Raw genomic sequence first — 22411 nt, 5'->3', positions numbered from 1 at the left:
TGGTCCAACATGACTGCGTTGAGTTGCGGGTAGTCGGTGGCTCGATCAGCAGTGGTGGAGTGGCCCCGTGATGACTGTCCGCTGAGGTCGTAGTCGTCGAGGTTCGTTTCGGTTGATGGCCAAGATGGCGGCCCCCGTTGATCGCACATGGCGGGTGGTGAAGAACATGGCATCCAAGATGGCCGCCCCGTGGATCGCACGTGGCGGGCGGCGAGGAAGGTGGCGTTCAAGATGCCGGCCCCCATGACTAGTACGTGGCCGGCCGCGTGGAGGAGGATTGCCAAGGTGGCGGCCCCCATGATTTGCACATGGCCGGCCGCGTGGGGGAGGATTGCCAAGATGGCGGCCGCCATGAGTCGCACATGTCGGGCGGAGGCAGAGTCGGCAGACATGCTGCAGCATTACGGGGTCACCTGCGAGTTGGGGGGCGAGTACTCTGGACTGCACGGGAGTTAGAAAGTTTCGACTTCGCCAGGCATTCTCTGGCATAATGTCCTTTGCGACCGCAGCTGCTGCAGGTCGCGTTGCGGGACGGGCAGTGCTGCCGTGGGTGTTGGTGCTGGCCACAAAAATGGCACACTGGGGCTGCGTAGTGAGAGGGTGGCCGCACTGCGCAAGCCTGGGGCAGTCGCTGGTCAGGGGCCCACGATGGGGTTGCTTGCTCCGCGGGGAATGAGTTTAGACTTCGGAACATGACCTCCATAGTAGTTGCTAGCTCTACAGTGTCCTCCAAGTTCTGGGCCCCTTTCTCAAGTAGTCGCTGGCGCACATAGTTAGACCTGAGCCCCGCAACGTATACATCACGGACAGCGAGTTCCATATGCTGGGAGGCTGTTACAGCCGGAAAGTTGCAGTCCCGTGCGAGGGCTTTTAAGTCGCGCAGGAAGTCTTCCAGCGACTCTGCAGGGCGCTGGCGGCGGGTAGTGAAAATGTGCCGCGCGTAGACCTCGTTTATCGGCCGTACGTACAATCGGTCGAGCATAGCAAGGGCCTCAGTATAGGAGTTGGTACAATTGAGTTGCGTAGAGATACGATGGCTCATCCGTGCGTGCAGTAGGCTGAGTTTCTGCTCCTCTGTAGTCTCGGATTTGCTTGATTCAGCCAGGCAGGCCTTGAAACACCGAAGCCAGTGTAGGAAGATTTCCTTCGCCTCTGCAGCCTGCGGGTCGAGTTCTAGTCGGTCAGGTTTGACGGCTGATTCCATAGTAGTTTTCTTCAAGTTTTCTAAGACTATTAAATTGATGTGACCATCAATTCACTCGGAACACGATTGGAAGTAAACTGTGGTTTTAATAGTTTTACAACTGAGCTTGCCTGCGACCAGAAGAACTGAGAGCAGGCTCACGGCTGCAGCACTTTATACTTCCGGTAGTAGGAGGAGTCATGGGCGGAGCCAAGGGTGGAGCCCTGTACAAGCTCCTCATCTCCCCCTATGGGCAGAGCCGCGCAACGGCTCACAGACAGAGCCCACAAGGACATAATACTATGCAATACAATACAGTGTGAATTACAATGCAGTATGAATTCACCACAGACGGACACACGGAGGACGGACACACAGAGGATGGACAGACCGGACACTGACGCACAGACGGGGGCGACGCAGGGACCATCAGACCAAGGGTCTACGCAGGAGACCCCGGACTTTGGCTCCGATGCCGACATGGACTTTTCGTCACAGCTGTCTCCCACACCCTCCACCATCGCAGAGACTCACCTTGTTTGGGCAATTTAGTGATGAGGCTTCTGGGACACTCACTGGTGCGCACCACACAGCCGCTCCGGTATAGCACGTGGTGGTAGGAGCAGCCGAGGGGCCAGGCGGTCAGAGCTGGTTGCCTCAGCTGCCACCCAGGTGGTTCCCGGGTTCCTGGACTTAGCAGAACCACCCAGAGACCCGATGCAGTCAGCCACTCAGGGACTAGACAACGGAATGACGGCCGGCTTCCCGGCAGCTGCAGGCGCAGGTGGAGGAGTCCATCCGTGTAGGAGCAGGGAGTGGTGCCGGTCATGGCTGCCACCCAGGCCGACACCGCATGGGTGGCGTCCGCGGTGGAGGCAATGGGGACAAGGTGTCGGACATGGGTCAGGTTATGCAAGGCATGGGGCTTCATGTGCATGCGTCATCCATGGCCCAGAACAGGGCTGCCCTCTCACAGAGCCAGCTGGAGATTGCAGCAGTGCTCAGCATATGTCCCAGTCTCAGCAGGCCATCGCTGAGAGTATCAGCGGTATTGCTCAGGTGATGGCCCAGTCTCAGTAGACCATTGCTGAGAGCATCGGCGGCATTGCCCAGGTGCTGAATGCCAGGACTGGCAGCGCCAGATGTCGGTGGTGCCTCGGGGCTTGTCTCCGTTCGCACCCCAATCCCAAGGAGAGGCCCGGGGGCCATCAGGCACCCCGATGGAAGGATGAGGTGCTGGGGCCCGTTCCGGATCCTCCTGCTGTGGAGGTCCCAGAACACCGCGGCACCTCGGACTCCCCTTGTACTGTCCCTGGTGCATCTGGCGGGCAGAACAGGGTGGCACCACGCCATCCAGAATGCCCGAGGATCAGCCTGGCCCATCCAGTTCAGGCTGCCCCAGGAAATGAGCACCAACGGGGGCCCAGGTCGCAGGGCAAGAGTCTCAGCAGTCCACCTCCACCTGCTGTACCGTCTGGGGAACCACAAAGACGTAGTCATAGGGCCTGTAAGGCCAGGAAATTCGACACCTAGTAAGTTGGCACGGGTGCAGGGCACAGCTTAGTTATAGGGGCTAGGCCACGTGTATGTAACCTTTCTAATTAAACTCACTGTTACACTAAGCTGCCTCTGTGCTGTGTCTGATGGTTGCAGGGTCAGATAGGGGATTGAGTGCCACTGTGGTCGAGGGGTGATGGAATGTTGAGCCCCGGTGGGTGTAATGTGCACCCCCCGGATGTCAATGCCACCCCGCCCCCAGCGATTCAACAGGGCCATGCAATGGAGTTTCCAGCACGCATACAGGGTCCACCTAGGTGGACATGACTCAGACATTGTCTAACGATGTGGAGCTCCGAGCTCATCGCAGAATGGGCTGTCATCCTCTTCCTGGCATGGACCACACCTGCTTCCACAAGCAACCATGTTGTCGTGTTCAGCACTGAAAGATAACACGGGCTGCAACTGGATGCAGCTTTACCTGAGAGATATTCCATACCTTGAAGTTAGTTCAATCTGATTTATTGAACCTGTCACATAGTTAGCTCAATCCTCTGTGAGTTCGACTCTCTGCTAACCTAGTGTGATTAATCTGTCTGACTGAACCAGACTAGCTCTTAGCCACGTGCTGTAGGAGTTATATGATATGTACACCCTGACTCACACTGTAGATGTCCCCAGTGGAAAGAGGTGGAGTGTGAGTGCCTCGTGCCTTTTATAGTGGGAAACCACCCCCAAGTGTTCTGCCTGCTGATTGGTTATGTCCTGTTCTCTGTATTCATTGGCTGCCTGTTTGCATCTCATTCTGTGCATGTCTGCATATCATGACATCTCCCCTTTAGAAATGTTTTTCTATGGTCTATGTGAAAGTATTTACATATGTAATGTAGGCCGAAAAACTAACTTATTTACATACAGTAGCAGATGGGAACATATGTACATGTAAAAACAGGTGTTTAAGATGCAAAAACAGAACATAGCAAACAAAACAAGTGTTCAGTCCAGTCTCTGGGGCTTGCGTCTGATACTGGTCGACCGCCGGAGAGGTGGTGGTGGGGATGACGGCTCCTTGATAGGCAGGATTGAAGCCTGACTGGTGGCCTCGTGGTTCAAGGTATCAGGAGGTGGCAAAACAACGGATGGAAACAATGAAGAGTGTGTTTGCGGGCGGGCAACTGTGCGCAGGGCCCATCTGTTGCAGCACACAACAGAGCCATCAGCCATACGCACAACATACGATCGGGGAGCAACCTGTCGGACAACAACCGCTGGAGCTGACCAGCCTCCATCAGGTAGCTTGATCCGAACAGCATCCTCCGGGAGTAGCACAGGCAAATCAGTGGCATGAGCATCATAGCTTTGCTTTTGCCGGTCCCTGAGCTTCTGCACCTTCTGCAGAACCGGGAGGTGATCCAGGTCAGGCAAGTGTATGGCTGGAAGAGTTGTCCGCAGGTCCCTGTTCATCAGGAGTTGAGCCGGTGACATGCCGGTAGACAGAGGGGTTCCCTGTATGCAAGCAGCGCAAGGTTGACGTCAGAAGCAGAATCCGTGGCCTTGCAGGTGAGCTGATTCACTATGTGCGCCCCTTTCTCAACCTTCCCATTGGACTGCGGGTAATGTGGGCTGGAAGTGACATGGTTAAACTGATATACCTGGGCAAATCTTGACCACTCTTGGCTGCTGAAGCAAGGACCGTTGTCACTCATGACAGTGAATGGAATACCATGCCTGGAGAACGTCTCCTTACAGGTCTTGATGATGGTCTTGGATGTGAGGTCCGAGAGCTTCACGACTTCTGGGTAATTAGAAAAATAATCAATGATTATACAAGTGCAGCACTTTATACTTCCGGTAGTGGGAGGGGCCATGGGCGGAGCCAAGGGTGGAGCCCTGTACAAGCCCCTCATCTCCCCCTATGGGCAAAGCCGCGCAACGGCTCACAGACAGAGCCCACAAGGACATAATACTATGCAATACAGTACAGTGTGAATTACAATACAGTATGAATTCACCACATTCACCCCCTGTAAAAAAAACAAATCCGGCGGGGGTGACGGGTCTACAAGTTTAGCCGGTCTGATGGCCGAGTCGTCCTTTGGGATCGGCGGAGCACCGGGGTTGCAGCCTCTTCAGGTGGCTGGGTGGTGACGATCGGTGTGGGTATGAGGGGGGACCCCGGGGGTGTTTCGGTCCGAGCTTCATTCCTGACCGGTGCGACGGGCGAAGGGGGGCGCAGGAAACCTATAGGTGCAGGGGCACAGAGCGTGGGCAAAGAACCTATAGGCGCGGGGGCGCAGGGCGTGGGGGGTTGGGTGGGGTGTAGTGTGAGGGGTATCTCGGCGGTGGTGATGGTGATGGTGGATCCTGCAGGCGCCAGGTCCCGGAGGGAAACGGTGTCCTGACGGCCGTCGGGGTATTCAATGAAGGCGTAGTGGGGGTTCGAGTGAAGCAGTAGCACTCTCTCTACTAGCAGGTCAGTTTTGTGTGCCCGGACGTGCTTCCGGAGGAGAACCGAGCCCGGTGTCCTCAACCAGGATGGGAGGGAACCCCCCATGGTAGTGCCCCTAGGGAAAACAAATAATCGTTCGTGAGGGGTCTGGTTGGTGGCGGTGCATAGGAGGGACCTAATTGCATGGAGCGCGTCAGGGAGGACCTCCTGCCAGTGGGAGGTCGGGAGATTCCTGGACCGTAGGGTCAGTAGGACGGTCTTCCAGACCGTCGTGTTCTCCCTTTCCACCTGCCCGTTCCCCCTGGGGTTGTAGCTGGTAGTCCTGCTCGAGGCAATGCCTTTGTCGAGCAGGTACTGACGCAGCTCGTCACTCATGAAGGACGAACCCCTGTCGCTGTGTACGTAGCTGGGGAAACCGAACAGGGTGAAGACACTGTGCAGGGCTCTGATGACTGTGTGGGAAGTCATTTCGGGGCATGGTATAGCATAGGGCAAGCGGGAGAATTTGTCGATGACGTTAAGAAAATACACATTTCGATTGGTCGAGGGGAGTGGCCCTTTGAAATCGATGCTCAGGCGTTCAAAGGGCCGGGAAGCCTTTACCAAGTGGGCCTTGTCTGGTCTATAGAAGTGCGGTTTGCACTCCGCGCAGATCGGGCAATCCCTGGTGATGGCTTTTACCTCCTCAGTGGAGAAAGGCAGATTTCGGGCTTTGATGTAGTGGGCGAGCTGGGTGACCCCCGGGTGGCAGAGGTCATTGTGGATAGCCTTCAGGTGGTCGTCGTGCGCGCTGGCACATGTGCCGTGGGACAGGGCATCTGGGGGCTCGTTGAGCTTCCCTGGTCGATACATAATATCGTAATTGTAGGTGGAGAGTTCGATCCTCCACCGCAAGATTTTATCATTTTTTATTTTGCCCCTTTGCGAGTTGTCGAACATGAAGGCAACCGATCTTTGGTCGGTGATGAGTGTTGCTCGTTATGCTTTTACTTAATTGCTCTGTTTTAATAACCTTTGCTCTAGAGTCGCCAGGTATCTTTATGATACCACCACGAGGTTCAAAGCCAAGTGCTGATCAATAACTCAATACACCAGTTAGTAAGTTTGAAATCAATACACATTTATTATACACACAGTCAATCAATACTCATGCATAAAACTCTACTTACTAAACTATCACTATTACTAAAAGCCTATACTTAGCTTCGAATGGCCCACCAGGTCAGAGGAACAATGGCCTTTGTCCAGTTCTGATTATGTTGGCTTCGAGCTGGTACGGAATAGTAGCTAGGAGCGTCTATCTCGTAGCGTGCGTTGATCTGAGACTTACTTGGTTGATGCAGCTGCTAGGCAGGTCTCTCCTCGTTGAGAGCCAAGAGCCAAGAAGAACGAACTGAACTTGGGGACGCTATCTTATAGGTCCCAGGGGCTTCGCGCCCTTTTGGGCGGTCCCCGGACTTGGTCCCAATTAATTGGATCAGGTCTCAATCTTTCTCATCGATTTTCTCCAATACTGGAGTTGTTCCCTGATCGTTGGGCGGGCCCTAGGTGTTCGTTGGCCTGCCTTTATCCTAGCTCCCACTGACGCCGGGGAGTCTGTCTTGGTCCCGATTGTTTCTATGTTTCTGATTGTTTCTGGAGATCGCTCATTAGTATGTAAATGGCTATTGGTTTTGGTTCTGTCTGGGTTCTGCAAATCTTAATACACAGGAAACCTTGCACCTGCTTGTGTTCCCTGTAGCTGGCCAATTTTCCCTACACTCCTCATGAGTGTCCATTTTGAAATCGGGACGTGGCCACCCCAGGTGGCTACATGAGGGTGAACCTCCTACCTGCAAGGTAGTGCCTCCAGTGCCGTACGGCTTCCACAATGGCTTGAGCTTCCTTTTCGACTGAGGAGTGTCGAAGTTCCGAAGCGGAGAGGGAATCATTAGGGTCGCGATGGTGCGCCCTTGTATGTGGATTGAGTGTGAGCCCGAGGCGAGGGAGATAGTTTGCCGTGCAGGGAAGATAGGGAGCGAACAGTGTCTTACCAGGTCAGGATGTACGAAGCTCTCGGTGCACCCGGAGTCGAAGAGGCACGGTGTCTTGTATCCGTTGATTTGAACGGACATCATCGAGCTCTGGAGGTGCTTCGGACGCGACTGGTCCAACGTGACTGCGTTGAGTTGCGGGTAGTCGGCGGCTCGATCAGCAGTGCTGGAGTGGCCCCGTGATGACTGTCCGCTGAGGTCGTAGTCGTTGAGGTTCGGTTCGGTTGATGGCCACGATGGCGGCCCCCGTTGATCGCACATGGCGGGTGGTGAAATCGATGCTCAGGCGATCAAAGGGCCGGGATGTCTTTACCAGGTGGGCCCTGTCTGGTCTATAGAAGTGCGGTTTGCACTCCGCGCAGATCGAGCAATCCCTGGTGATGGCTTTTACCTCCTCGGTGGAGAAAGGCAGATTTCGGGCTTTGACGTAGTGGGTGTGCTGGGTGACCCCGGGTGGCAGAGGTCGTTGTGGATAGCATTTCGGCGGTCGTCTTGCGCGCTGGCACATGTGCCGCGGGACAGGGCATTTGGGGGCTCGGTGAGCTTCCCCGGTCGATATATGATGTCATAATTATAGGTGGAGAGTTCGATCCTCCACCTCAAAATTTTATCGTTTTTTCTTTTGCCCCTTTGTAGGTTGTCGAACATGAAGGCAATCGATCTCTGGTCGGTGATGAGGGTAAACCTCCTACCTGCGAGGTAGTGCCTCCAGTGCCGACTGAGGAGTGTCGAAGTTCTGAAGCGGAGAGGGTTCGGGAGAAGAAGGCTACTGGTCTCCCTGCCTGATTCAGTGTGGCGGCGAAAGCGACCTCTGAGGCGACGCTCTCCACCTGAAAGGGGACGGATTCATCCACCGTCCGCATGGCGGCTTTGGCGATGTCCTCCTTGATGCAGTTGAAGGCCTGGTGGGCCTCTGCTGACAGTGGGAAGAGTGTGGTCTTAAATAGTGGGCGGGCTTTGTCCGCATACCGGGGGAACCACTGGGCGTAATAAGAGAAGAATCCCAGGCACCTCTTGAGGGCCTTGGGACAATGAGGGAGAGGGAGTTGTAAGAGGGGGCACATACGGTCCGGGTCGAGGCCCAGGACTCCGTTTTCCACGACATAGCCGAGGATGGCTAGTCTGGTAGTGCGGAAAACGCATTTCTCCTTATTGTAGGTGAGATTGAGTTTCTGGGCGGTTTGGAGAAATCGGTGGAGGTTACTGTCGTGGTCCTGCTGGTCATGGCCGCAGATGGTGACATTGTCCAAGTACGGAAACGTGGCCCGCAGCCCGTACTGGCCCACCATTCAGTCCATTGCTCGTTGGAACACCGAGACCCCATTCGTGATGCCAAAGGGGACTCGGGGGAAATGGAAGAGGCGGCCATCTGCCTCGAACGCCGTGTAATGGCGGTCCTCCGGGCGGATTGGGAGCTGGTGGTATGCAGGCTTCAGATCCACCGTGGAGAATATGCGGTACTGGGCGATCTGATTGACCATGTCTGCAATTCTGGGGAGGGGGTACGCATCGAGGTGTGTGAACCGGTTAATGGTTTGGCTGTAATCAACCACCATCCGGAACTTTTCCCCGGTCTTGGCGACCACCACCTGAGCTCTCCGGGGGCTGTTACTGGCCTTGATGACTCCCTCACGTAGGAGCTGCTGGGCTTCGGCTCTGATGAATACTCTGTCCTGCACGCTGTACCGCCTGCTGCGGGTGGCTACTGGTTTACAGTTAGCCGTTAGGTTAGCGAAGAGTGGAGGGGGGTCGATTTTTAGCGTCGCTAGACTGCAGATAGTGAGTGGAGGTAGGGGTCCGCCGAAGCTGAGTGTGAGGCTCTTGAGATTACATTGGAAATCGAGTCCAAGAGTGGGGCGCAGAGGTCGGGGAGTACATACAGCTGAAAATTAGAGTAGCTGGTGTCCTGAATCGTTAGGGTCACGATAGTGCGCCCTTGTATGTGGATTGAGTGTGAGCCCGAGGCGAGGGAGATAGTTTGCCGTGCAGGGAAGATAGGGAGCGAACAGTGTCTTACCAGGTCAGGATGTACGAAGCTCTCGGTGCTCCCAGAGTCGAAGAGGCACGGTGTCTTGTACCCGTTGATTCAAACTGTCATCATTGAGCTCTGGAGGTGCTTCGGACGCGACTGGTCCAACATGACTGCGTTGAGTTGCGGGTAGTCGGTGGCTCGATCAGCAGTGGTGGAGTGGCCCCGTGATGACTGTCCGCTGAGGTCGTAGTCGTCGAGGTTCGTTTCGGTTGATGGCCAAGATGGCGGCCCCCGTTGATCGCACATGGCGGGTGGTGAAGAACATGGCATCCAAGATGGCCGCCCCGTGGATCGCACGTGGCGGGCGGCGAGGAAGGTGGCGTTCAAGATGCCGGCCCCCATGACTAGTACGTGGCCGGCCGCGTGGAGGAGGATTGCCAAGGTGGCGGCCCCCATGATTTGCACATGGCCGGCCGCGTGGGGGAGGATTGCCAAGATGGCGGCCGCCATGAGTCGCACATGTCGGGCGGAGGCAGAGTCGGCAGACATGCTGCAGCATTACGGGGTCACCTGCGAGTTGGGGGGCGAGTACTCTGGACTGCACGGGAGTTAGAAAGTTTCGACTTCGCCAGGCATTCTCTGGCATAATGTCCTTTGCGACCGCAGCTGCTGCAGGTCGCGTTGCGGGACGGGCAGTGCTGCCGTGGGTGTTGGTGCTGGCCACAAAAATGGCACACTGGGGCTGCGTAGTGAGAGGGTGGCCGCACTGCGCAAGCCTGGGGCAGTCGCTGGTCAGGGGCCCACGATGGGGTTGCTTGCTCCGCGGGGAATGAGTTTAGACTTCGGAACATGACCTCCATAGTAGTTGCTAGCTCTACAGTGTCCTCCAAGTTCTGGGCCCCTTTCTCAAGTAGTCGCTGGCGCACATAGTTAGACCTGAGCCCCGCAACGTATACATCACGGACAGCGAGTTCCATATGCTGGGAGGCTGTTACAGCCGGAAAGTTGCAGTCCCGTGCGAGGGCTTTTAAGTCGCGCAGGAAGTCTTCCAGCGACTCTGCAGGGCGCTGGCGGCGGGTAGTGAAAATGTGCCGCGCGTAGACCTCGTTTATCGGCCGTACGTACAATCGGTCGAGCATAGCAAGGGCCTCAGTATAGGAGTTGGTACAATTGAGTTGCGTAGAGATACGATGGCTCATCCGTGCGTGCAGTAGGCTGAGTTTCTGCTCCTCTGTAGTCTCGGATTTGCTTGATTCAGCCAGGCAGGCCTTGAAACACCGAAGCCAGTGTAGGAAGATTTCCTTCGCCTCTGCAGCCTGCGGGTCGAGTTCTAGTCGGTCAGGTTTGACGGCTGATTCCATAGTAGTTTTCTTCAAGTTTTCTAAGACTATTAAATTGATGTGACCATCAATTCACTCGGAACACGATTGGAAGTAAACTGTGGTTTTAATAGTTTTACAACTGAGCTTGCCTGCGACCAGAAGAACTGAGAGCAGGCTCACGGCTGCAGCACTTTATACTTCCGGTAGTAGGAGGAGTCATGGGCGGAGCCAAGGGTGGAGCCCTGTACAAGCTCCTCATCTCCCCCTATGGGCAGAGCCGCGCAACGGCTCACAGACAGAGCCCACAAGGACATAATACTATGCAATACAATACAGTGTGAATTACAATGCAGTATGAATTCACCACAGACGGACACACGGAGGACGGACACACAGAGGATGGACAGACCGGACACTGACGCACAGACGGGGGCGACGCAGGGACCATCAGACCAAGGGTCTACGCAGGAGACCCCGGACTTTGGCTCCGATGCCGACATGGACTTTTCGTCACAGCTGTCTCCCACACCCTCCACCATCGCAGAGACTCACCTTGTTTGGGCAATTTAGTGATGAGGCTTCTGGGACACTCACTGGTGCGCACCACACAGCCGCTCCGGTATAGCACGTGGTGGTAGGAGCAGCCGAGGGGCCAGGCGGTCAGAGCTGGTTGCCTCAGCTGCCACCCAGGTGGTTCCCGGGTTCCTGGACTTAGCAGAACCACCCAGAGACCCGATGCAGTCAGCCACTCAGGGACTAGACAACGGAATGACGGCCGGCTTCCCGGCAGCTGCAGGCGCAGGTGGAGGAGTCCATCCGTGTAGGAGCAGGGAGTGGTGCCGGTCATGGCTGCCACCCAGGCCGACACCGCATGGGTGGCGTCCGCGGTGGAGGCAATGGGGACAAGGTGTCGGACATGGGTCAGGTTATGCAAGGCATGGGGCTTCATGTGCATGCGTCATCCATGGCCCAGAACAGGGCTGCCCTCTCACAGAGCCAGCTGGAGATTGCAGCAGTGCTCAGCATATGTCCCAGTCTCAGCAGGCCATCGCTGAGAGTATCAGCGGTATTGCTCAGGTGATGGCCCAGTCTCAGTAGACCATTGCTGAGAGCATCGGCGGCATTGCCCAGGTGCTGAATGCCAGGACTGGCAGCGCCAGATGTCGGTGGTGCCTCGGGGCTTGTCTCCGTTCGCACCCCAATCCCAAGGAGAGGCCCGGGGGCCATCAGGCACCCCGATGGAAGGATGAGGTGCTGGGGCCCGTTCCGGATCCTCCTGCTGTGGAGGTCCCAGAACACCGCGGCACCTCGGACTCCCCTTGTACTGTCCCTGGTGCATCTGGCGGGCAGAACAGGGTGGCACCACGCCATCCAGAATGCCCGAGGATCAGCCTGGCCCATCCAGTTCAGGCTGCCCCAGGAAATGAGCACCAACGGGGGCCCAGGTCGCAGGGCAAGAGTCTCAGCAGTCCACCTCCACCTGCTGTACCGTCTGGGGAACCACAAAGACGTAGTCATAGGGCCTGTAAGGCCAGGAAATTCGACACCTAGTAAGTTGGCACGGGTGCAGGGCACAGCTTAGTTATAGGGGCTAGGCCACGTGTATGTAACCTTTCTAATTAAACTCACTGTTACACTAAGCTGCCTCTGTGCTGTGTCTGATGGTTGCAGGGTCAGATAGGGGATTGAGTGCCACTGTGGTCGAGGGGTGATGGAATGTTGAGCCCCGGTGGGTGTAATGTGCACCCCCCGGATGTCAATGCCACCCCGCCCCCAGCGATTCAACAGGGCCATGCAATGGAGTTTCCAGCACGCATACAGGGTCCACCTAGGTGGACATGACTCAGACATTGTCTAACGATGTGGAGCTCCGAGCTCATCGCAGAATGGGCTGTCATCCTCTTCCTGGCATGGACCACACCTGCTTCCACAAGCAACCATGTTGTCGTGTTCAGCACTGAAAGATAACACGGGCTGCAACTGGATGCAGCTTTACCTGAGAGATATTCCATACCTTGAAGTTAGTTCAATCTGATTTATTGAACCTGTCACATAGTTAGCTCAATCCTCTGTGAGTTCGACTCTCTGCTAACCTAGTGTGATTAATCTGTCTGACTGAACCAGACTAGCTCTTAGCCACGTGCTGTAGGAGTTATATGATATGTACACCCTGACTCACACTGTAGATGTCCCCAGTGGAAAGAGGTGGAGTGTGAGTGCCTCGTGCCTTTTATAGTGGGAAACCACCCCCAAGTGTTCTGCCTGCTGATTGGTTATGTCCTGTTCTCTGTATTCATTGGCTGCCTGTTTGCATCTCATTCTGTGCATGTCTGCATATCATGATATCTCCCCTTTAGAAATGTTTTTCTATGGTCTATGTGAAAGTATTTACATATGTAATGTAGGCCGAAAAACTAACTTATTTACATACAGTAGCAGATGGGAACATATGTACATGTAAAAACAGGTGTTTAAGATGCAAAAACAGAACATAGCAAACAAAACAAGTGTTCAGTCCAGTCTCTGGGGCTTGCGTCTGATACTGGTCGACCGCCGGAGAGGTGGTGGTGGGGATGACGGCTCCTTGATAGGCAGGATTGAAGCCTGACTGGTGGCCTCGTGGTTCAAGGTATCAGGAGGTGGCAAAACAACGGATGGAAACAATGAAGAGTGTGTTTGCGGGCGGGCAACTGTGCGCAGGGCCCATCTGTTGCAGCACACAACAGAGCCATCAGCCATACGCACAACATACGATCGGGGAGCAACCTGTCGGACAACAACCGCTGGAGCTGACCAGCCTCCATCAGGTAGCTTGATCCGAACAGCATCCTCCGGGAGTAGCACAGGCAAATCAGTGGCATGAGCATCATAGCTTTGCTTTTGCCGGTCCCTGAGCTTCTGCACCTTCTGCAGAACCGGGAGGTGATCCAGGTCAGGCAAGTGTATGGCTGGAAGAGTTGTCCGCAGGTCCCTGTTCATCAGGAGTTGAGCCGGTGACATGCCGGTAGACAGAGGGGTTCCCTGTATGCAAGCAGCGCAAGGTTGACGTCAGAAGCAGAATCCGTGGCCTTGCAGGTGAGCTGATTCACTATGTGCGCCCCTTTCTCAACCTTCCCATTGGACTGCGGGTAATGTGGGCTGGAAGTGACATGGTTAAACTGATATACCTGGGCAAATCTTGACCACTCTTGGCTGCTGAAGCAAGGACCGTTGTCACTCATGACAGTGAATGGAATACCATGCCTGGAGAACGTCTCCTTACAGGTCTTGATGATGGTCTTGGATGTGAGGTCCGAGAGCTTCACGACTTCTGGGTAATTAGAAAAATAATCAATGATTAACACATAATCACGACCATTGGCATGAAAGAGGTCGTGCCCACCTTGGACCACGGGGAGGTCACGATTTTGTGCTGCTGAAGCGTCTCCTTGCCCTGTGCTGGCTGGAAGCGTTGACAGGTCGGACAGTTGAGGACCATATTTGAGATATCCTGATTAATCCCAGCTTGAGGAAGATGCCATCAACTACCGTCAGGTTGTCCTTCACATTGAAGAATTGAGGGCACTGCCCTTTTTGCCAGCCATTGGCGAGGTGGCGCATGACAAACTGCAGAAGTGGGTCTTTGGCTGTCTCCTCGCGAATGCGAATCACCTTTTCATCCGACGCCGGGTGGTTGCTGGCCCACAGCTGCACCTGTGATTCGATCTGTTGGACGAATGCCGGGGGTCAACAGGCAGGATTATGGAGCGGGACAAGGCATCCGCACTAATGAGCTCCTTGCCAGGCGTGTACACGAGTTCAAAGTCATACCTCCGGAGTCTGAGGACGATGCGCTGCAGCCAGGGCATCATGTCGTTCAGGTCCTTGTGGATAATGTGGACCAGAGGCCTGTGGTTCATCTCGACAGTGAATGTCGACAGGCCATAGACATAATCGTGGAACTTGAGAATTCCAGTAAGCAGGTCCAGACATTCCTTTTCAATTTGGGCATACCGCTGCTCGGTCAGTGTCATTGTCCGTGATGCGTCGGCAACCGGTGCCCAGGATGAGGTGTCATCGCGCTGGAACAACACTGTGCCGATGCTGTCCTGGCTCCCATCCGGCTAGATTTCCGTTTCCCTGTCAGAGAGTCAAACAAATACTACAGGTGTAGTGGTGAGCTTGGCTTTCAGCTCCAACCACTCTGCTTGATGAGCTGCCTGCCACTCAAAGGCAGTAGACTTTTTTACCAGGTGTCTGAGGGCCATAGTGTGTGAGGCCAGATTCCGGAGAACCCAAGAAGTTTACCATGCCTAAAAAAGGCAGTACCGCCTTCTTGTCTTCAGGGGTCTTCGATGGCCTTGACCTTGTCTGTGTCCGGGCGCACGCCCTGTTGAAATATCTGGTCACCTAAGAACTTAAGTGTCGACATGCCAAAGCAACGCTTGGTCCTGTTCAGCTGGAGGCCATTGGCATGGACATGGTGGAATATGCAATGAAATGAAATGAAAATCGCTTATTGTCACAAGTAGCCTTCAAATGACACATTCCGGCACCCGTTCGGGGAGGCTGGTACGGGAATTGAACCGTGCTGCTTGCCTGCCTTGGTCTGCTTTGAAAGCCAGCGATTTAGCCCTGTGCTAAACAGAATACCTGTTGGAAACGAGAGATGTACTCTTCGGGGGTCGTGGACCATATGATAATGTCGTCCACATACACATGAACCCCTTCAATGCCCTCCATCATCTGCTCCATGATTCTATGGAAGATCTCCGAGGCTGGGACAATGCCAAATGGCATACGATTGCAGCAGTACCTGCCAAACGGTGTGTTGAAGGTGCAGAGCCTTCTGAAGGACTCATCCAGCTGGATTTGCCAGAACCACTGTGAAAAACCGGGCATGTGCCATCTCACTTGTGGGTTCCTCCTGCTTCGGGATGGGGTAGTCCGAATTATATTCTGGTTGAGATCCTTGGGATCAGTACAGATGCGCAGCTCACCCAAAGGCTTTTTCACACATACCATCGAGCTGACCCAGTCCGTTAGAAATGATGCCCTGGTCCTGAAGCGCCTTGAGCTGTTCCTTCAGGTGCTCCTTCAGTGGAGCCGGGACCCAGCGTGGTGCGTGGACCACAGGCGTGGCATCAGGCCGTAACAGGATCTTGTACCGATATGGCAGAGTGCCCATCCCATCAAACACATCCGGATACTGAGCTAGGATGTACTGAGCCCTGTCTGGCTTGACGATCTCAAACCGTAGCCTTGAGTGATCTTGTTGGAGACGAGCAGATGGCAGGATCCCAGTGCATTGCCGTTATAGTCCAGGAGCTGGCAGGCTGCTGAAAGGAGCTTGGGTGGCTTCTTGATGCGGTTGAAATCCGCCTGTGAAAGGAGATTGGCAGATGCACCTGTGTCCAGCTTGAACTGGATTGAGCATTGACTTACTTGCATAACCGTACGCCATTCGTCCGCAGAATCCACAGTGAGGATGGGCAGGCGTTGTGATGATTTTGGTGAGGCATGTTCACGTGTGGTAATGATACCCACATGGTAGGGGGACTCCAGGCAGTCGTCCCCTGGGTCCGTTGTACTGCCAGGATCAGAATCCTGTAAACCTTGCTGTACGCTCCGAACGTATCTGCGTTGGAATTGGGAGCGCTGGCCTCTGACTGGTGGTGCAGACTTGCACACGGCAGCACAGTGTCTAGGCTTTCCACAATTTAAACATCGCTTGCCTCTTGCAGGGCAGTGTCTCTTTAAGTGGGCGGGGCCGCAGTTCGGGCACGTCATTATGCTCTGTGTGTCGTTGCACATGCGCAGTGCGGTCAGCAGACGGTTGCACCTGTGCAGAGTGATGATAGGCCGCTTCACCGGCCCAGTCGCATCGCGCATGCGTGCGGCTCCGGGAAGAGCGCGCAAAATGGTCGCTTTCATCAAGGCTGAGGCGCTGCATCCGGGCGATGGCCTGCACACTCTGCCTCATGGGAGGCAAGTTTCTCCTTTTCAGCCGCTTTATATTGGCAATACCGGTTTTTGTGCTCCTCCTGCCCTTCTGTCTCCCCCTCCTCCTACTCCAGCACATCGTCCCTCTTTGGGCTATATTGTGGAGGATGCAGCAGACAACAACAATGTGGCCGACCCCCTCCGACGGGTACTGGAGGGCCAGACCAGAGCGGTCCAGGCACCTGAAGCGCATCTTCATTAGCCCGAAGCACCTCTCAACCACACCCCTGGTCACACAATGGGCATCGCTGTAGCGCGTCTTCGCCTCGGTCTATGGCCTCCACAGAGGCTTCATCAGCCATGACCGCAATGGGTAACCCCTGTCGCCCAGCAACCAGCCCCTCAGCCCGCGGGGGTGTCCCTCGAATATGCTGGGGATGAACGATTGCGCCAGGATAACCGAGTCATGCACACTGCCCGGATACTGGGCGCAGACATGCAGGATCTTCATCTGGTGGTCACAGTCCACCTGAAAGTTCATGGAGTAGGACCCCTTCCTGTTCATGAAGATCGGCCTGTTATCCGCCGGTGGCTGCATGGCATTGTGCACCCTATCAATCACCCCCTGTACCATGGGTATCCTGGCCATGGCAGCGAAGCCCACGGCTGGGCATCCTGGTGGGTGCGGTCCACAGGGAACTGAATGTAGCGCTCCGCGATGTCATAGGTCATTGCACTGCACGGATGCACCGATTCCTGGAAGATGCCGGACAGGTCCCCACTCGGCGACTGGAACGACCCCGTTGTGTAGAAGTTCAGGGCCACCATCACCTTGAGGACCACAGGGAGAGGGTGTCTGCCCCCAGTCCTACGTGCTGCCAGGTGTGCCATTAGGTGGCAGATATGGGCGACGGTTTCCCGGCTCATCCGGAGTCTCCTTCTGCATGCCCTCTCAGGGAGGTCATCGAAGGACATGCGGCGCCGGTACACACGAGGCCTCATCGGGTGCCTATGGCGCCATTGCACAACCTCCTCCTCCCCCTCTACCCCATCTCCTCATCAGTATCCTGATGCTGTGTCTCGCCCTCGTCGTGGTCCTCCTCCTGCACCTGTCGGGCGGGCGGCCCGCCAGCCTGAGCAGGTGCCACCTGGCCCTCTGCAGCCTGTCCCTCTGCTGCAGCCTCCACCGCCTCTCTGATCTGCCTGCGCTGACGCTGCCACAGGGCTGCATGCAGGGCAGCAGCCCCGCCACGGCGGCCAACATCGCTGGCTGGTGCCCGAACATTACGATCTGCAGGGGGTGGTGTAGACAACAAGTTTATCCATGGCACATGACCTCCACAAGCAGGTGCCATGGGCTATATGGCCGCCCTGGTTGGCAGCTTACGCCTCAGCCACGCATGCCCCCCAACCTCGCCCGCCCCCTCGGTGCCCTGACTTCTGTTGCCCGTACCTCCTGCTAGCGCCACCATTGAATGGCACTGCCCTCACTGGGGGCTGTCGTGGGTGAAACCCTGGACCTACCCGCCGGTGGGTGCTGCCGGCTGGGAGGGCCACTCCTGGGGTGTCCGGCACCCATCCGCACGGGTGGGAGGCTTGCGCTCAGCTAGCGCCTGGGGTCGGTGCCCATCAGCCTGGCTGCCATAATGGCATCCGTGGCTTTGGCACCGCCTTGCCATGGCGGGCCGTTCCCGGCCGGCAGGGCTGCCCTCCCCACGCACCTAGCCGAACCTGGAGGGCCCCCTCTCACCCCCCAGCCACGGCCGTGCCCGTCCCGCCAGCCTTAGATCCCCCCCACGTCGACCCCTACTTCCTGCTGGCGATTTTTATAACCACATTAGAACCGCGTGGGTCATGCCATCGGGACTTCGACCTATCCGGCAGCAGTATCGCCGGGAGCCCGGAGAATCGCTCATTGGACTGCCTCAGGCAATTATCCGGACCGCGCACCACCTTTCACGACCACGCCATTTCCACTTGTTCGGAGAATAACGAAACGGTGTCGGACCAGCATCGTGCGACTTTCCGTCATAAACGACGATTCTTTGACCCGGGGCGGGCTCGGAGAATCCCACCCCATGTCTTTAGATGCAACACTACACTGAAGCTCTGCCTGACCTCTCAGGGAGACACAAATGAGCCCAAGGTACCCAGCTAGAAGAGCGGTGAAGTTCTTCCCGGTGTCCTGGCTAATATTTATCCCTCAACCAACTTCACCAAAACAGTTAATCAGATCATTGTTACATTTATAGGAGCCTGCAGTGTGCTAATAGGCTGCTGCTTTTCCCACCTCACAAACACTTCCAGACGTTCTGGGACTTTGACCCAGCAACAATGAAAGAACCGCGATATAATTCCAAGTGAAGCTGGTGTGTGTGGAGAGGGGGACTTGCATGAGGTGGTATTCTCATGTGCCTGCTACCCAAGTCCTTCAAGGGTGTTGAAGTCATGGCCTTGGAAGTTGTGGTCAAAGAAGCCTTGTCGCATTGTGGCATTGCATCTGGTAGATAGAACATCAGGAGGTTTTCAGCACCTCAAGCCTGTACCGCCATTCAGTGAAGTCAAGCCTCATTCCATATATCCGCCTTTACCCTGTATTTTTAGGAGTGACCATTCAGCCCCTCAGGCCTGCTGCGCCATTCAATAAAATCATGCTGATGTGGCCTGAACAGCACTTTCCTGCCTGCCCCCTTAATAAATAAAAATATGTCTTAACTCTGTGTTATGTGGCTCAGTGGATAGCACTGGGACTACGGCCCTGGGGACCGGGGTTCGAATCCCGGCCCTGGGTCACTGTCCGTGTGGAGTTTGCATATTCTCCCCATGTCTGCGTGGGTTTCACCCCCACAACCCAAAGATGTGCAGGTTAGGTGGATTGGCCATGCTAAATTGCCCCTTAATTGGAAAAAATATATATAATTGGGTACACTAAATTGATAAAAGAAAAAAACACTCAGCCTTGAATGCATTCAATGCCGCACTCTCCACTGACCTCTGGGAATGAGAATTCCACAGACTAATGACCTTCGGAGCAGAAATTCCTCTTCATCTTAAACTAGAGACTTTTATATTGATATGTTTCCCCTTAGTTTGAAATCCCAACCCCCCACCACCAGCGGAAACATCCTCTCAGCATCTTCCCTGTCAAACGTCCTCAGAATCTTAAATGTTTCAGTTAAAAGTGCCTCTCATTCTTCTAAACTCCAATGAGTACAGGTCGAACCTGCTCAACCACTCCTCAATAAGACAAACCCCTTCATTCCAGGAATCAGCCTAGTCAGTCGTCTCTGAAGCCAGTATAATCCCCTCCTTACGAAAGGAGACTAAAACTGTACACAGTATTCGAGGTGCGGTCTCACCAATGCTGTAGGAACCAAAGGGATGCAGTTTATTCCTTCCCCTTCCAGGAAATGGTTTGATTTCTTTCCTGATATGTCAGACTATGGATCCTGTCATTAGATACCATGTCCATTGTCAAATGTCTGGCCACCCTGTGCTAGCGTGCGTTTACGTGATGTTCTTTTTGACATTCTCTCATGGATGAATGATGCACTGTTGAACCTGAGAGAACAACCATGTCTTCACCTTTGGCCTGTAGCCTATATTGAGTCTCCTGATTGCTCAGCATGTGTGACCACGAATCATATTACCTGTAACAGTTCTGCCATTATCCGTACATAGGGCTTGCGACAATACTTTGTGATCAATAACCTCAAAGATATGAGGGAATTTAGTATCAAGAGCCAAGGCACCAGGATCGTGAGGATTGATTTGCACACCTTTGCTGAATTAATGGACCATCAAACATTGCAAAAGGTTCAGAAGCTGAAAGCCATTTACCCAAGGTGAGTGAAAGTCACGAGGCTTGGGGTGAGAGTTAGGCACATGCATATAAACGGATAAAAATGGTTTGCATTGATGGACTGTGTAAGAATCCTTCCTGTTCATTTCCTTTGTTCCCATATCTTTTATTCTATTTATTGTTTTGGTTGATGGATCAATAATTGGGATGTTCCTGTAAGTCATAGTCAGAGTCGTACAGTGCAGAAAAGGCCCTTCGGCTCATAAAGTCGTCACTGACAATAACTACCCCCTTATCTCACACTAATCCCAGTTACCAGCACTTGTCCCATGTCCTTGAATGTGATTATGTTTCGATTGTGTTCATCCAATTGCTTTTTGAACGTTGTGAGGTTTCCAGCCTCCACTACCTTCCCAGAGAGAGCATTCCAGATTCTCACCACCCTACAAGTGAAAAATTAATATCAAATCCCCTTGGATTCTCCTGCCCCTCACCCTAAAACTATGACCCCTTGTGATTGACCCTTCAAGCAAGGGGAACAGTGGTTTCCTAGTTATCTTGCCTCCTCAGTCTTATACACCTCGATCATATTCCCCACCCCTCAGCCTTCTCTGCTTTTAAAGTAGCGAGAAAAATGCAGAAGACTCAAAGTTTAAAACAGCCTGCTTACTGGGATACTGGATGGGATTCTCCATCAGCCAATGCTGGAATCAGGAAAGGTCTTTGGGCGGAGAATCAGTCGTGAAGCCAAAATCGTGTGGATGCCAGGTACCAGCCAGAATGCCATGCTCCGGTGCCTCGACAGCGGGGTCAGTGCGTCCTGCTCCACACGTGCAGTGAATGCCACCTGCATATCATTAGCGGGCCTGAATGCGTACTCTCTGGGGCCTCTGCGATGCTCTGCCACTGCCAGGGGGGAGTTACCGACAGCATGTTTCACTTGTAGTTTCAGAAATCGGGCAATAGGCGCCATGGCCGGTGAGGTAGAGAAAGGAGGTAGTACATGCAGAGGCGCGACTGTGGGGGGTGGCTGTGGCAGGTTCGGGGAGGGGGTTGACCACACTGTAGCAAGGTGGACCTGGTTGGGCATGGGGGGGAGGGGGGGGGAGATACACCATGCTAACAGGTCTGCCTGTCACCCCCTGCAGACGATGGACTTCGGAATTCAACCAGGAATGGTGGCATTGAACCTTGTCGCCACAGCCCTGGGTAGGAGCTGGAGCCTGTTGTATCTTCAACATCATGCAGCAGAGGGGTGATGTGGAGGAGGAGGATGAACGCTAGGCCTTGTCTGACGAGAAGGATATGGGGGAGGGCGATAATGGGCAGGACATAGGGCCCGGCAGGCACATGAGGTAACACAACCTGTGCTGCAGGGCCGACACGCACGGGACGCTCCAATCACATCCAGGTTCACTGACCAGGGGGCCTTGCCAACGGCATGGACATCCCATCCTCACACCCCCAGACTGCCACCTCGTCCCATGAAAACCCTCCCTGCACCAGCCTTCTTGCCCCCTAGCAATCCCTCCATGATTCCCACCTGTCTCACTAAGGGGCGAGAGTTGGCAGTAATAGCGGGTCTGGTCCATGGGACGGAGGATGATGACAACTCACTCTGTGATGAGCTCTGGTGCTCCGCATCGTTTGACAATGTCTGATCCCTGCCCACCGTAGCACTTTCTACCATCCACCTGGGTGATTCCTGCATGCGAGCTGGACATTCCATCACACGGTTACACCGAACCCTAGGGTTGGTAGAGGTGGGGACAGTTTGTGTGTGTGTGTGTGTGAGTTGGGGGGGGGGGGGGGGGGGGTGATGAGGTGGAGAGAGGGATGGGGGTGGGATCCCAGACCGGTGAACACTGGCAGAACTGGGATCCTTGAACCATGCCCAATCCCAACATTCATCTCTCACACCCTTCTGACAGAGCAACGAGGAAGGTTTATGACATTGTGAATGTGTTTATTATGAACAAGTGAAAAAAATATATAAATCTATATATATATATATATATATATATATATAAACATATAAATAAATATGTACAGGTTTGTGCCCTAACCCCTAACGCTATCCTATGTGTTGCACCAGTGACAACTTAACTGGTGCCTACCTTTTCTGACCTCCCGGGCCCTAACACAACGCCTAGGTAGATCCCAGTACATCAGGAGAGAAGGTGGCCTGCTGTGATTCCTGTCCTGTGACATGGGTCCCCTTTGGCAGCAGT

The 22411-nt window shown here is 54.5% G+C and overlaps 1 protein-coding gene across 1 annotated transcript in view; it reads left to right on the top strand.

The window, feature by feature from the left end:
- Window positions 1-22411, top strand: part of LOC119962279 (cyclic nucleotide-binding domain-containing protein 2-like) — a 150239-nt gene that overhangs the window by 122479 nt on the left and 5349 nt on the right. The window contains exon 12 of the mRNA XM_038790267.1: window positions 20060-20223. Coding sequence (XP_038646195.1) covers window positions 20060-20223 — 164 coding nt within the window. The remainder of the gene's footprint in view (window positions 1-20059; window positions 20224-22411) is intronic.

Source organism: Scyliorhinus canicula, chromosome 2 (assembly GCF_902713615.1).
Source record: "Scyliorhinus canicula chromosome 2, sScyCan1.1, whole genome shotgun sequence".
Lineage (NCBI taxonomy): Eukaryota > Metazoa > Chordata > Chondrichthyes > Carcharhiniformes > Scyliorhinidae > Scyliorhinus > Scyliorhinus canicula.
Note: the sequence above shows the minus strand (reverse complement) of the source record. Positions and strands in the feature narration are given on the sequence as shown.